At 35.6% G+C, this 16,858-nt stretch overlaps 1 protein-coding gene across 7 annotated transcripts in view; it reads right to left on the bottom strand.

Moving 5' to 3' along the window:
* Positions 1-16,858, bottom strand: part of LOC149781745 (kazrin-like) — a 196,186-nt gene that overhangs the window by 60,573 nt on the left and 118,755 nt on the right. For all 7 annotated transcript variants that reach the window (XM_089935863.1, XM_089935864.1, XM_089935862.1 and 4 more), the window contains one exon: positions 4,430-4,789. In XM_089935863.1, coding sequence (XP_089791989.1) covers positions 4,430-4,789 — 360 coding nt within the window. The remainder of the gene's footprint in view (positions 1-4,429; positions 4,790-16,858) is intronic.

Below are 16,858 nucleotides of genomic sequence, written 5' to 3'. Positions count from 1 at the left end.
TTATAAAATTTATCCCATCCATCACATCTGCTCCAGTTTATCAAATTTATCCCATCCATCACATCTGCTCCAGTTTATCAAATTTATCCCATCCATCATATCTGCTCCAATTTATAAAATTTATCCCATCCATCACATCTGCTCCAGTTTATCAAATTTATCCCATCCATCACATCTGCTCCAGTTTATCAAATTTATCCCATCTATCACATCTGCTCCAGTTTATCAAATTTATCCCATCAATCAAATCTGCTCCAGTTTATAAAATTTCTCCCATCTATCACATCTGCTCCAGTTTATCAAATTTATCCCATCCATCACATCTGCTCCAGTTTATAAAATTTATCCCATCCATCACATCTGCTCCAATTTATAAAATTTATCCCATCCATCACATCTGCTCCAGTTTATCAAATATATCCCATCCATCACATCTGCTCCAGTTTATCAAATTTCTCCCATCTATCACATCTGCTCCAGTTCATAAAATTAATATCATCCATCATATCTGCTCCAGTTTATCAAATTTATCCCAACCATCACAACTATTCCAGTTTATCAAATTTATCCCAACCATCACATCTGCTCCAGTTTATAAAATGTATCCCATCCATCACATCTGCTCCAGTTTATCAAATTTATCCCATCCATCATATCTGCTCCAATTTATAAAATTTATCCCATCCATCACATCTGCTCCAGTTTATCAAATTTATCCCATCCATCACATCTGCTCCAGTTTATCAAATTTATCCCATTCATCACATCTGCTCCAATTTATAAAATTTATCCCATCCATCACATCTGCTCCAGTTTTATCAAATTTATCCCATCCATCACATCTGCTCCAGTTTATCAAATTTATCCCATCTATCACATCTGCTCCAGTTTATCAAATTTATCCCATCTATCACATCTGCTCCAGTTTATAAAATTTCTCCCATCTATCACATCTGCTCCAGTTCATAAAATTAATATCATCCATCATATCTGCTCCAGTTTATCAAATTTATCCCAACCATCACAACTATTCCAGTTTATCAAATTTATCCCAACCATCACATCTGCTCCAATTTATAAAATTTATCCCATCCATCACATCTGCTCCAGTTTATCAAATTTATCCCATCCATCATATCTGCTCCAATTTATAAAATTTATCCCATCCATCACATCTGTTCCAGTTTATCAAATTTATCCCATCCATCACATCTGCTCCAGTTTTTCAAATTTATCCCATCCATCATATCTGCTCCAATTTATAAAATTTATCCCATCCATCACATCTGCTCCAGTTTATCAAATTTATCCCATCCATCACATCTGCTCCAGTTTATAAAATTTATCCCATCCATCACATCTGCTCCAGTTTATAAAATTTCTCCCATCTATCACATCTGCTCCAGTTCATAAAATTAATATCATCCATCATATCTGCTCCAGTTTATCAAATTTATCCCAACCATCACAACTATTCCAGTTTATCAAATTTATCCCAACCATCACATCTGCTCCAATTTATAAAATTTATCCCATCCATCACATCTGCTCCAGTTTATAAAATTTCTCCAATCTATCACATCTGCTCCAGTTTATAAAATTAATATCATCCATCATATCTGCTCCAGTTTATCAAATTTATCCCATCCATCACAACTATTCCAGTTTATCAAATTTATCCCATCCCTCACAATTATTCCAGTTTATCAAATTTATCCCATCTCTCACAACTACTCCAGTTTATCAAATTTATCCCATCCCTCACAATTATTCCAGTTTATCAAATTTATCCCATCCCTCACAACTACTCCAATTTATCAAATTTATGCCATCCCTCACAACTGTTCCAGTTTATCAAATTTATGCCATCCCTCACAACTACTCCAGTTTATCAAATTTATCCCATCCCTCACAACTACTCCAGTTTATCAAATTTATCCCATCCCTCACAACTACTCCAGTTTATCAAATGTATCCCATCCATCACATCTGCTCCAGTTTAGAAAATGCATCCCATCCCTCACAACTATTCCAGTATATCAAATTTATCCCATTCCTCACAACTATTCCAGTATATCAAATTTATCCCATCCCTCACAACTTCATGGACAATGTAAAATATTAGCATCTTTAACATGTAAACAATCCATCTAAATACAAGAAAAATTAGAACTTTGTACACAAAATATGAATTTTCTAGTATCCCATTTATTACAATAGAAGAGGGTTTGACAATGTAGCTAATAAGGCATGGTGGCTCAATGGGTTAAGGACTCAGACTGCTGACCAGGAGGATGCAGGTTTGATTACAACCTTACAACCATCTGATCAATCTATATCAGCTACAAGACATTTTACATTACTTGGCATGTAATCTTCTTATGTTGCTGTAAAACACTAAACCTACCTAAACCTAACCAAACCAAAGCAGACAATGCAGGCAAGATACATGGGAACTACCCCCTGAATGCAAATCTAAATCAAAGTGCCAGTGCAAGATGGAGAGAAGCCTGAATGATAACAGATAATGATGACACTGCAAGTTTCAAATTGTGGCCAAGATTAAGAATTAAAAAGTCACTGTAAACTGTAAATATAAACCTACACATGTACATATTTTTGACGAAGTCACAGCCATCAGGGAGCAGTGTATATACTCACTGATAGGTCGAGGTGAACTGCTGTTACATATATCTGACTTAATTCATATTTATTTTAATTTAATTGTTTGTCAGTTTTAAATTTTTTATTCTATTATATGCTATTATAAATTAAATTTATTCACTGGAGATGATATTTTTCAAGAAAATCAGTTGACCTGAATCATTCTTTCATAAACACCTGGTGTTGATCTAAATTCTGACTTTGTTTCAGAATTTGTAGCAACCTTCATAAACAAGTTTTATTTTATTTTAAAATGATTGGTTTTCGTTAGGGTCATTTTTGATGTTTGTGACATAAATATGATCACATGACCCCCTCCCCTTTCGATTTTGCAATTCTGGTTTTTCCATTACCGCGCTTTTGTTAGTTTTAATAAAGATGCGTAGAGAGAGATTTCTCAATTTTGGGCTTTTTACACTGATGTAAAGTTATTTTGTTGTAGCCAGATTTTGAGATATAATTTTCTTCAAAAGGATTAAGTCTTTTTTCTCTGGAAATATTTTGAGGAGTGCCTACACAGAAATTTTGGAAAGACATTGCTTACAAATTTATTTTGGATTTCCAGCACTGGAGTGTCATTATTTATATTTCTACCTGGAACTGTAGATAAGCACAGTACTGACTACAGCATACGTCACTGTCATCCATCCTGGATTTTCCATCAGGATTTGAACTTGAAATTATTAGAACATTTATTACTAGGTCTTTTGCAATTTAATTTGTGGAATATTCTCTGATTATTTTTGGATTTAATTCTTGAAACCGTAAGTTCTTCTCGTTTTTTCATTTTTACAGAATGTTTCCAGGGAAATAAATTATTTGTTAAATTTTAAAAAGCTTGCTGTTTACTCTCTTTCTGTGTTACTGTTTATTCGAGCCTAAACATGTAACACTGCAAACAACAAAGATCCTAATCTGCCACAGCATAAGGTGCCTGCAGATCAGTGCCAATTTGTATGTTCTACTGATTACTCCTAACAAACTGCACAGACCCAAATCTGCTGGCACATTATGTGACAGTTCTGTGTCTGTGCAGTTTGCAGTCAGATTTGACTTATAAGCGAGTTAAGATGGTATATGGACACAAGAACTCTGTGTGTGTGTGTGTGTGTGTGTGTGTGTGATTAGGATTTTTAATGTAGCTTTTAACAATTTTTCAGTCATATCGCTATGATGTCTGCAGTGTGGCAGTTTATAGTGATGTCTAGCACTGGGGCATCATGCCACAAGCACATAGCATGATGTCCCACCCAGTCACATTATCCTGACACCAGGCCAACCAGTCCTAACACTAACCTCTTAATGCTGAGCGCCAAGCGAGGCAGCTGTAAGTACCAAGTTTTTGGTATGGCTCTGCCAGGGGTTGAACCCATGACCTCTGGCTTCCAAGGTGGACACTCTAACTACTAGGCCACCAGAGCGGTGACACAAGAACTGAACAATGTTTCAAATTACTATTGATTTTGTCCCACAACTTTGAAATTGGAACATTTCACATTTTTCAACTCTAAAAAATATAGAATCAGTCAATAAAGAATGCCTTTGTAACACCTATAAAATAGAACTGAAAGCTTATTGAAAAATTCTAAAGTATTGTTTAAATGACAAATTTGATGCAATAAATTTAAACTCATTCACTGCATACAATTTCCCATTATATTAGCAATTAATCAACCTTATGGGACACTTTTGAAAGCAATTATCTTTTATGCTTGAATGGTACAATAATTAACTTTATTCAAATCCAAACCAAAACAAAACTCACCATCAGAACTAACTTGAACTGCCTGATCTTTTCTCTCATTGGCAGCATTATGAATGTCCATCAATCGTTTATTTGTATCCACAAGTTCAGCTCGCAGGGTGTCTACTTCTTTATTGGCTAAATTGATTGATCCATCAATTTTGGCAGCAAGCTGTTTGTTATCTTCTACCATTTTCCTGAATTTTGCTTGTGCATCCAGAAGCAACTTACGGATCAGAACCATTGAAGACCTGAGAGTTTCCTGCTCTCCTGGTTGAAGTTCCTTCTCCAGCTCTAAACAGTCACCATGTCCATTGTCCAGTGTAGGCGTGAAGATGTACTCCACAATCTGGTCATTGAGGGTGTCTAAAGACTGAATTGCTGCAACAAGAAATATCATGAAATCAAGATAAGAACAAACATAAATTTTAAGTCCAGGCAGTAATAAGAGCACTGGCTAAAATAACCACAACTCATCGGTCAAATGAAAACTACATCCCCTATTTTCCTATTTTCCAATCCTTTCTTATACTCAAGTCACTCCTTAAACCCTCCTTGCCCCGATGAAGGATTTCAGTTCCATATTTTAGTTCACTGATAGCCAATTAACACTGCATACTTCCAGGCCACCCACATCATATATTAAAACCAATCAATTACCCATCTTAAGAAATGTGAGTAAAAGTAATGCTGTGTAACATTAAAAATACATCTATACACATATGTAGAATATAGTCATCCCCTTTTTTCCTATGAAAGCCTGTCTCTATGACAGTGTCAGAGAACTGAGCTCAATGCAAAACCTTAACATTGTTGTCTACAGCAACATCAGTGACGAGAACAACAATGCTGTAGAAAAAGTGATAATTATGTTCAGTCTATGCTTCACAGGTGAGACAAAAGATAAAATTACACCTGGCCTTTATAACAGTCACAGGCAAAATAAAAGATACAATCACACCTGGCCTTTATTGCAGTCACTTACAAATAATGAACATTAGATTTCTTAGCTCTTAAAAATAGATTCGTTGTTGTTGTTGTAGAGTTTAATGCCATTTTTCAGCACAAGATAGGCTATACATGGCGGCCAGTATAATTGGTGGAGGAAAAACCCTGGAAAACCCCGGGAAGAACCACCAGCCCTCGAGAAGCTACTGGCAAGCTTTCTCACGTACCAATGAAAATAGATTCAATTTATTAGTACATTGATCAGGATATTTCATACGTGTAAATAAAGCCCACCTGCTCAAAATATAAGCAATACAGGTGGTCATTATATACTGGCTTGGCAATTTTTAAATATGTTGTCCAATTTACCACCATGAATAATGCAGAATTAGTTAAAGACAAAATAAATCTCTGTGACCTAATTTTGTTTAACTGAAAATTCAACAGATTTGAATATCATTCCAATGCTCTGTATTTAATAAAAGCACTTAAACAGTATAACATAGATTTACTTAAACATGTTTTTAACAAGGCATGATGGCAGCAATATACTTTCACTGTACTTTTACAAGTATATCTGATATAAGAACTCTACATGCCTAAACATAATTGCCCACCCCTCTTCTACATGCCTAAACATAATTGCCCACCCCTCTTTTGGTCAAAACTTGCATAAAAATTACACATCTCTAAGTATGTGCATGTACCAGTTCTATCATGGAAACTAACAAGTGATACAATTTGCCTAGAGCATAAGGATTTTCTTGAAACAAGTATCACCATGCACATGTGTTCATATTGTTGCTTACAATCTATCTATAAATAAGATATGTACCATCTATAAATAATACTATAAATTTTATTATATCAGAACATATTTAGACATAAATAGTAAGCAGCAATACAAGCCATGTGGCACTGTGCATTCTTTTGTCTTGTCACTACTCATGGGTTAAATTTCATGGACCACTGCAATACAATTCCAGTGCTTGTGAGACAAATGATAAATAGCATCCTCCATCTTAATGAAAGTATGGAATCTCTTGAACTTTTTTCTAATGATGCACCATGCACATTAGTCTTTTTTACTCCTTCATATGCTCACTGCTTCAACTCTCCTACACAGCTAACTGCTTGTTAGTCACCAAATTTATTAGTCACCAGCCTATGTTACTGGCTTGACAATTTGGAAATTCGTTGTGTGCAGACCTCTCAACACAAAGGGAGCTAACTCTTTCAGTACAGACATACACTTTGGACAATGTTTATGACTTTGTTCTCATTATGATGAGCTTTAAAGTCATGAAAATCACCTAAAAAATAGCATGAAAGAGCATGGAATGGATATTTTTTAAGAGCAAAAAATATAGAAGGGATATTTTGTAAGAGCATGGTATGGATATTTTGTAACAGCATGTTATGGATATTTTGTAACAGCATGGTGTGGATATTTTGTAAGAACATGGTATGGATATTTTCTAAGAACATGGTACAGATATTTTGTAACAGCATGGTGTGGATATTTTGTAAGAACACGGTATGGATATTTTGTAAGAACATGGTACAGATATTTTGTAACAGCATGGTATGGATATTTTACAACAGCATGGTACAGATATTTTGTAACAGCACTGTATGGACATTTTGTAACTGCATGGTATGGATATTTTTAAGAGCATAATATGATATTTTGTAAGAGCATGGTATTCATATTGCACTGAATATGGTAATTGAGACTGCATATATTAACCAGGTTGTTTATACTTCCCAGTAGAAATAGGCAAAGTACCATAGCCTTTTTGCTACTACACACACACACACACACACACACACACACACATATATATATATCTGTGTGTGTGTGTGTGTGTGTGTGTGTGTGCATTAAAGCAATATATTTCATTAATTGCTGTATGGTATCTGCTGCCAGTGCTCCTAATTGGCATAGCTTTACTGCCTTGGAACATTATCAATACAATCATAATACAATACCAAAGCATCCATCATTACAGATCAAAAGCAAAATTACAGGTATTTATGAAAGTAAAAAGGGGGCAACAAGTGTCAATTAATTTGCTTAGTTTTGTAATATTTATAAATGAAAACTTTATTTGTTTGAGAGTAAACATACATAGTGACATGACAATACAGTCCCCTCATCATTTTCATAGACAAAAAAATTATGGGGATAAAAATCATGCATGTGTAAATAAAAGTTTTCACAAACATTAAACAGAATCCTACTGTCATTCTAAAGACTACGAGTCATGTGAATATTGGTCAGGGTGGTGTGGAATGAACGGGGAGGGGGGATATAAGAGGTGATGATGCAAAATCCATCAATTATATAAGGTACCTTCCTGCAATGCTGATATATTTGAAACTTCCAAAGTAATACAATGTCTACATCTGAACTCTGAACCCTCATAGTAACCCCATGGGTGGCAGCCAAGGATTACACCATTCTTTGTGATTGTTACCAAAGGGGCAACATAGCTCAAATGTTATGTGAAATTCTGTCCAGAGGTGAAATAGATGAACAGATAGAAAAATGAATGAAGGGCATCACAATAATCCTGATGCTTTAAAAACAAAACAAAAACATGGATAATATAGTAGCAGATAGAACCTTCGCCCTTATTGCTTTGTCTGACAACAGACATTGGAACTATGCACCTCATTAACTGCAAGTTACCTGTTGAGCTGCATTTGTCATTAACCTACACTATATACTCCTTTATGGGTCGAATCGGACTGCGAACTCCATGGACTCAGATCTGCTGTTGCATAATGTGTCAGCAGATCTGGGTCAGTGCAATTGGTTAGAAGTAATCGGTTGAACAAAATGCATAGACTCTGATCTACTGATGCATTACACAACCGCAGATCAGGATCTATGTTGGTTGCAGTTGGATTTAATTATCAACAAGGACATATAGCAGTTTTACTGCTTTGTGTATTGTCGGTACATGACGGGGGGGGGGGGGGGCAGTGGTACTGTTTGAGACAAAAGAAATCCAAAGGTGATTTTCAAAGGAAAAGACAGGACAACAAGTGCAACTATACTGTAAAGTAATATAACATTATACATGTACCTGTCTTCTTCCCAATAATAACTGCTGTATTAGAACCTTCTAAAGAAAACAGAACAATAGCTGAATGCTTGAATGCTTGACGTTCATGGCATAGTAAAGATATCATGACATGAGTTTGGACTAAATCAACACATACATGAAATCTGACGAAAAAAGGTATGGCCACTCCCATTAGGGACAGTATTTTGTATACATGTAGTTCAGACTAATTAAAGGTGCTTTCCTCACTCCTTTAATAGCATTTTATGTTGGGTTAAAATACCAACAAAACAAACCAACAACTAAAATTTTACTTCATTTGATTTTCCTGCTTGTACGGTATTAAGTGAATTTAATTTGGTACAGCCATTCCCAATAAACAATTGACGGTGAGAAAAATAATTTTTCACCTTATAAGCAACAAAAAAAACACCATGCTACTGTGTTCCAAATAACCTTTGTTTTTCTGTTGTTGTTGTTATGGGGTTTAACGCCATTTTTTAGCACAAGATAGGCCATACATGGTGGCCAGTATTAATGGTGGTGTAAGAACCCGGGAAAACCCCGGAAAGAACTACCGACCCACGAGAAGCTACCGGCAAGCTTTCTCACATATCCACACTGGCCGAGCCCAAGACTCGAACCCACGCAGGCAGAGGTGAGATGGCAGTGATTCGTTACGAATAGCGCCTTAGACCACTCGGCCACTAAGGGACCCCTCGTTTTTCTGTAAGTGACTGGCTAATCTGAAGGTGCCTGCTTTAACGCTGAATAATTGTTTGCAAATTTGAATCCATACATTTACAATTGTAACAAATTGGTACAGTTCTGCACATCCGCTCTGCCACCAGTGATAGCCTTGAAACATCTACACGTATGGCAGTGAATTAAGTACAAGAGGACAAAAACTAGTCTAAATATTTTAGATATATGCTTCTTCTTTTTTTTAAAGAAAATTAAAATTTAAGTCATACCTGTTAAAAAGTGTAAGCAAACTGAAATACTCTTGCAAGATATACGGATCTAAACACTTATTTTTCTTTGCGTTCGTTTCAAAATGCATCACTGAGTAAGGTAACTGAAACCGAAATTAGCTGATGGCATATTTAAGAATAATTAACAGTGACCAGGCACAAGCTGGAAGAGGTTCTAGTGTTGTTGAGCTTCCAGTTTTCAGGATGGCATCGGACAATCACTGGAGATTTGTCACAAATCAGGGATTAACTATTTCAATGCTGATTACCACTGGAATGTCAAACTGAAGGATATTTCTGGACACGCTGACGTTACTGGTTAAAAGCGTATGCTTCAGTTCTTAACATCATGTATTAGCCATAATATTATTCATCAGACTGCCACAGAACCACTGAAATTTAAGGGATATATATGAACTGGTACGACGCTATAAAAATGTGAATCCATCTAAATGTACCACGATACAATATAATGCTGGAAATCCATTAAAATGCATCGTGATATAGCTCAGTTACCTTATACCGGGGTACATTACACTGAAAAATATAAATCAAATCAGTATAAAGTCATTCATGATAATATCCGTCTTGAATCAGTGACCGTATTATGCTGAGACATTTTAAGGTAAAGGGCTGTATATTTTTCGTAAACAATTTATATTCATGTATATTAACATAACTCAAACTTTACTCCAAAGGAAAGAAGTTCCTCTCCAAGTTTTGCTCGCAGGTGGCCTTCACATCTGTCTGTCCGTTTAATATTACATTGGTATTTTTTATATTTTATATCTTAACATCCATACAATAGATATATTATTACAATCAGTTAAGTGTATGCATGTCAGTCCGTATAAATCCAGATTGTATTTGCTAATTCAAGCAATGCGATTTAAACAAGAGTACCAAGTCGGCCCGACAATGCTAATATGAAAAATGGCCATACTGTGACCTATCAACTCTTGTCTCTGTCCTGGAGAGAAGTCATTATATGAAGGGTTATACGATATATACATGGTAACCATCTCCATCAGGGGTATTATTCTCACTCCCCTGGGATGCATGAGAGGACGAGAAGGTCAAATGTAAAAACAAAATTGTAAATTATATGAACATATGAACAGTCACCGTTTCAAACCTTAAACATCCAGTCATGATGTGGAAAACACATATTAAGGCTAAACTGAATTTTCGCTATGACCCCTTGGGAAATTGTCTGGGTGTGAGGGTGCTGAAGTAAGTAATATCGAGTAAGAAGTATTAGAATGTGTTATTGCACAAGCTTGTTGGGGGGGGGGGGACAAATAACCACCAAATTATGTATGTTTTCAATTCAGAAACACATGGGTATGTACAGCTTACCACAAACAATTTGTTTAGAATTTTGAAGTCTCGTCATGACAATTGTATTACGTCAGCAATTCCTAAAGTCTCAATCATTACACCTATACACAGATATTACAAATATGATACCAATACACAGATATTACAAGTATCATACCAATACACAGGTGATACCAATACACAGATATTACAAGTATTATACCAATACACAGATATTACAAGTATCATAGCAATACACAGGTATTACAAGCATCATACCAAAACACAGGTAATACTTATTATCGTACCAAAACACAGGTAATACTTATTATTATATGAATGATTATCTGTTTATAATATGTAAGCTTTGTCAATGAAAAATAAATAACTGCCACCACCACAGATGAAAAAGTCTCGAATCCAAAATAACCAGAACTTAAGCAAACAATTTTATATTTTGCTACAGAAGTATGAATATCAAATGAGGTCATCTACAAATAAAGACAAAATATGCCAATATAATTTCATTCGTCCAAATCTAAACCTTTTTGCTTAATCACTGTAACAAAGTATTAGTCAAAACGTCCAATACAATGAGCTTTTTTATTTTTAAAACTTGAAAATTTCCGGTAAATCTGAAAATAAAAGGAGGTCATCTACAAATATGCAAATACAATTTCATCCGACGTGGTTGAATAGTTTTAGTGCAGACTTGTATACAAGGTTCATACACGGGCTGACAGAACCCAATCAATATACCCACCCCATTGCAATGAGTGGTAATGTGTACATGGAACACGAACAACCTACCATATTAAGTGCCTGAAAAATGACCGAAATGCAAAAATTGATTGGACGGACGTATAAACAAGGGTAAACTATATAAAACAACCAGTGGTGTGACGATTAAATAAACTATTGGAAGGTCAGAAAATCCAAAACATCTAAGCATTAAATTTTACCAATTTCAATAATTGATTATAAAAGACTAGAGTGCTTTTTTCGGGGGAGGGTATCACATTTTAGACATTTAATTTTAATGTTTACATTGCATTAATACCCAACCTGTGTATTAGATTAATAACAACCCAACGTGTATATTAGATTAATAATAGCCCAGCGTGTCTATTAGATTAATAACAACCCAACCTGTGTATTAGATTAATAACAACCCAACCTGTGTATTAGATTAATAACATCCCAACCTGTTTATTCAATTAACAATAGCCCAGTGTGTCTATTAGTTTAATAACAACCCAACCTGTCTATTAGATTAATAATAGCCCAACCTGTCTATTAGATTAATAACAACCCAACATGTCTATTATATTAATAATAGTCCAACCTGTATCTTAGATTAATAACAACCCAACATGCCCATTAGTTTAATAACAACCCAACATGTCTATTATATTAATAATAGTCCAACCTGTATCTTAGATTAATAACAACCCAACATGCCTATCAGATTAATAATAACCCAACCTGCCTATCAGATTAATAATAACCCAACCTGCCTATCAGATTAATAATAACCCAACCTGCCTATCAGATTAATAACAACCCAACCTGCCTATCAGATTAATAACAACCCAACCTGCCTATCAGATTAATAATAACCCAACCTGCCTATCAGATTAATAATAACCCAACCTGCCTATTAGATTAATAACAACCCAACCTGCCTATCAGATTAATAATAACCCAACCTGCCTATCAGATTAATAACAACCCAAACTATTACATTAACAATAATATAAACATAGCCTCTCTACCAGCTCAGCCTGTATATTAGATTAATAATAACCCAAACTATTACATTAATAATAACCCAACCGGTCTATTAGATTAATAATAATCCAACATAACCTGTCTACCAACCCAGTCTGTCTATTAGATTAATAAAAACCCAAACTATTAAGTTAATAATAACTCAACCTATTAGATTAATAACAACCCAACCTATTAGATTAATAACAACCCAACCTGTATATTAGATTAATAACAACCCAACCTATTAGATTAATAACAACCCAATCTGTCTATTAAATTAATAAACATCAACCCTGTCTATTAGATCAATAATAACCAACCTGTTTCTTACATTAATAATAACCCAACTGTCTATTAGATTGTTTGCCATTTGGACTTTTAACATAGCTTTTACAATTTTTCTGTTATATCGCTACGTTGTCTGCAATATGGCAGTTTACAGTGATGTCTAGCACTGAGGCATCATGCCGCAGATATGTAGCGTCATTATCCACCAAGCAACATTATCCTGACATAGGCCGACCCGTCCTAACACTAACCTCTTGATGCTCAGCGTCAAGCGAGGCAGCTGCATATAACATTTTTATGTATTTGGTATGACTCGGCCGTGGTTCGAATCCACGACCTCCCGCATCAGAGGCGGACGCTCTAGCCACGTATGCCACTGGAGCGGTCTCTATTAGATTAATAATAATCTAACCTGTACATTAGGTTAATAATAACCCAACCTCTCTACTGGATTAATAACAACCCAACATGTAAAATAGATTAATAACAATTCAACATGTCTATTAGATTTATAACAACCCAACCTATTAGATTAATAACAACCCACCCTGTCTATTAGAAAAAAAAACAACCCGTCTACTAGATTAATAATAACCCTACCTATTAGATTCATATTAACCCTACCTGTCTATTAGATTCATATTAACCCAACCTGTCTACTAGATTCATAAAAATCTACCTGTCTGCTAGACTAATCATAACCCTACCTGTCTCTTAGATTAATAATAACCGTCTTAGACATGAACTCTTATTGGTTGTCGATAACCAACACCGTACACCCCATGTTTCTGTAAGATAAGCATGTCAGTGATAATGTCATGAACTCAAGAACACTGAAAACGTTTCCAAGTATTAGAAAATAGTTTTTTCATGAACCATACGTAAAAAATCTCCAACCGATTAAAAGTGAAGTTTTGTTTGGTTCTGGCGAACTGATCCCTAATATGTAACACTACCCTTATTTCTCAAACAAACCGCAGCCAAATGTACTGAAAAGGAGGTGGATAAGTGTACAAGCAGACAAGGCCTCGTCATCAAAGATAACTAGATTTGTGTTTGAAAAGCACGTATGCCCCCCTCCCAATGCAGGCCAAAATGGATATCAGTGTCAAAACAATGTAAATCAAAAAACAATTTGGACAAATTGCGATAGCAACATGGAAGTCGAATCAGGCCATCCATATATGGATACAAACAAACTTAACTTGCATCATGTGTCGGTCTCGTACAAACAAGCTTAACTGATATCCCATATCTGTCTCAAGTGGCTTTTGTTTACATATCTTCTTGAAATTTTCAGCCAAAAGAATTGTCAGCAAAATACCAAAGACGGAACTGGATAAGTCGTCCCATAACCTTTTCCCTACAAAACGCAATGACCTTTGAGTCACGAACTTGACTGTATGAATGTGTTGACCGGGGTAAAGTATCATCCAAATATATGTAGGGGATAGAAATTGACACCCTGAATAAGGAAACAAGCCACTGACCTTTAATAAGGAAACAAGCCACTGACCCTTAATAAGGAAACAAGCCAATGACCCTGAATAAGGAAACAAGCCACTGATGAATTGGCTCTCTTAGTGTAACCTTGACCTTGACGGAATGGGATATGTCTGACTGTGGTTGGATCAAAAGTTATACTCCGGTCAACGCTACAGGTCACATAATGAAATGTTCTTGCCTTCACCTTGTGTATATGTATTTATGTATAGGGACTAAGGGCACATCAGGTATATCATCACAATCGTGACTATATAGTGTCCAGTAATCTTGGGTGTTACGAAAAAAAACATGTAAAGGAAGGTAAAGGCAAAATGAGGGAAAATTCCTTACAAATGGCAATTAATTTTCTGTGTAAGCCGCACTCTAAGTCCAGACCTTATCATCAAGGTAACATCAGTTGACGCATTTAGGGGCAAGAAATACAGACCTAGTGGCAAGAAAGACAGACGGACATGATTAAAATAAAGACGCCCCAATCGGCAAGCAATGGGTGCATAACAAATTATATATATATATATATATATATATATATATATATATATATATATATATATATATATATATATATAGTAACATGCATATAAATCAATAAAGCAAACAATCACTTACACACTAACATGTACTTTTGGTTGGGAAGTAGCTTGGGCATTTTAGTGTTATACGGGCTAAAGGGTGGAGGAGGCAAGAGTGGGAAAGGCAGAGGTAAAATAAATTCGTCCAAAAATGCCTACGTTGAATTTTACCAATAATCAAGCTGTAGGTAAAGTAAGGACATTGAGGATTTGCTCTTACCACAAACGTTTAGAGATTTTTTTTTTCCAACCCGATATTTCAGTAAGTCAGGTAGTTGTCATGTATTCATTTAAAACAGCAACTTTACACAAGATACAAAAAGAACGTGTCTACTTCGATTGTTGTCTTAAAATATTATTCATGCTAGTACCAGCACAAACTAGGAAAATACAATTTTAGAAAAACCACAATAGAAACGTGATAATGAAATACAAAGCCACGGTGCCTAAAACACTGACTTAAACACGAAACTGCGGACAATGGAATGATGAACAAACAAAGCTAGGACTATAAAATACATTCAATTAAGATAATGAATGTCTCATAATAACAATAAGATAAGACAGACTGGATGTCTCAATCTAGCTGCAAAAAGCAGCAGCAATTGAACTTATTCAAGATGTTTGTTAAAAGGATTGGCGACCGCTCTGGTTGCCTAGTGGTTAGAGCGTCCGCCCCGGATACGGGAGGTCGTGGGTTCGAAACCCAGCCAAGTCAAACCAAAGACTTCTAAAAATCGTACTAACAGCTGTCTCGCTAGGCGCTCAGCATTAAGAGGTTAGTGTTAGGACTGATCGGCCTGGTGTCAGGATAATGTGACTGGGTGGGACATCATGCTACATGTCTGTGGCATGTTGCCCCAATGATAGACGTCACTTTAAACTGCCACACTGCAGTAGCGATATGACTGGAAAATTGTTAAAGCTACGTTTAAAAAAATCTAAACCACAAACCACAAAAGGATTGGCATCTTTGGCCTTGTCCAAATATACTGTAAAACCTGGCTTGAAAGACTACTGTTTTGAAAGACTACCTTTCAAGAAAAATCAGGCCTAGCCTTCATAAGACTTCTCTAATTTAGCATATACAAAATTCATAAGATTGCTCATCCAAAAAGCTGGTATATTCAAACTTAAGGTCATTCAGTTATTGTTGTCTCCAAAATAACCATTTTCTTTCAAAGTTTCAATTCAATTCAGCCTCTTTCAACCCATCGTTGCAAGCCGCGGGCGATCCCCAGCTACGTAATAAAGGCGCGTTGTGAATTGTCGCCCGTGACTTGAGGCGACCTAACAAACAGATTCTCGTCCTATCTCCACAACATGAGGATGTATATAGTAAATTGTTTCCACGGTCGCTGTAGCCGAGAGGAGCTTCAGGACAACCTTCCACACACAAAAAAACACACAAAACATTGATCGCTACTTCAAAACTTATTTAGATATAGATAATGCAATCATTCCAACCATTAAATGATGTTTTAAGCTTAAAAGGCCAACATTAAAAATAAGTTTTACACAGACGCCGATGCAGAAGGTGTATAACGATCACTCAATTAAAATTACATGAAACACATAATCACTGAAGTAGTCAGTGAAAAGTATAAGCAAGTCATACTTAGAGTGACGTTTTGCATCGTTTCAACGACGTTTTTATTGCTTGTTTATTTTTATTTTTTTACCAGACTCCTCGTTTGGACGAAATCTCCCACCGTCACGCAATAGTCTGGTTAAAGCTGACTTTGATTCAATGAGTCTTTATGTAGATTATAAATAACTGCGTTTTCATTCACAATAATTAAATGGTGCCAAAACCAGTTGTCCAATTTTTGGGATGAACTACAATACCGCTCAGTTACGTTCAATCTGCTGTAGATTTCGACCATGGTGAACATTAGCGTGTAAACAGATGATGCATTTATTTGACCAATTAGCTGAGGGCATCTGTCAAAAAAGATCCGATTCTATGACGTAAAAGAAATTCCAGCGAACTGT

The sequence above is a fragment of the Sinohyriopsis cumingii genome, chromosome 15 (assembly GCF_028554795.1).
Source record: "Sinohyriopsis cumingii isolate HCF-2022 chromosome 15, ASM2855479v2, whole genome shotgun sequence".
Taxonomy (NCBI): domain Eukaryota; kingdom Metazoa; phylum Mollusca; class Bivalvia; order Unionida; family Unionidae; genus Sinohyriopsis; species Sinohyriopsis cumingii.
Note: the sequence above shows the minus strand (reverse complement) of the source record. Positions and strands in the feature narration are given on the sequence as shown.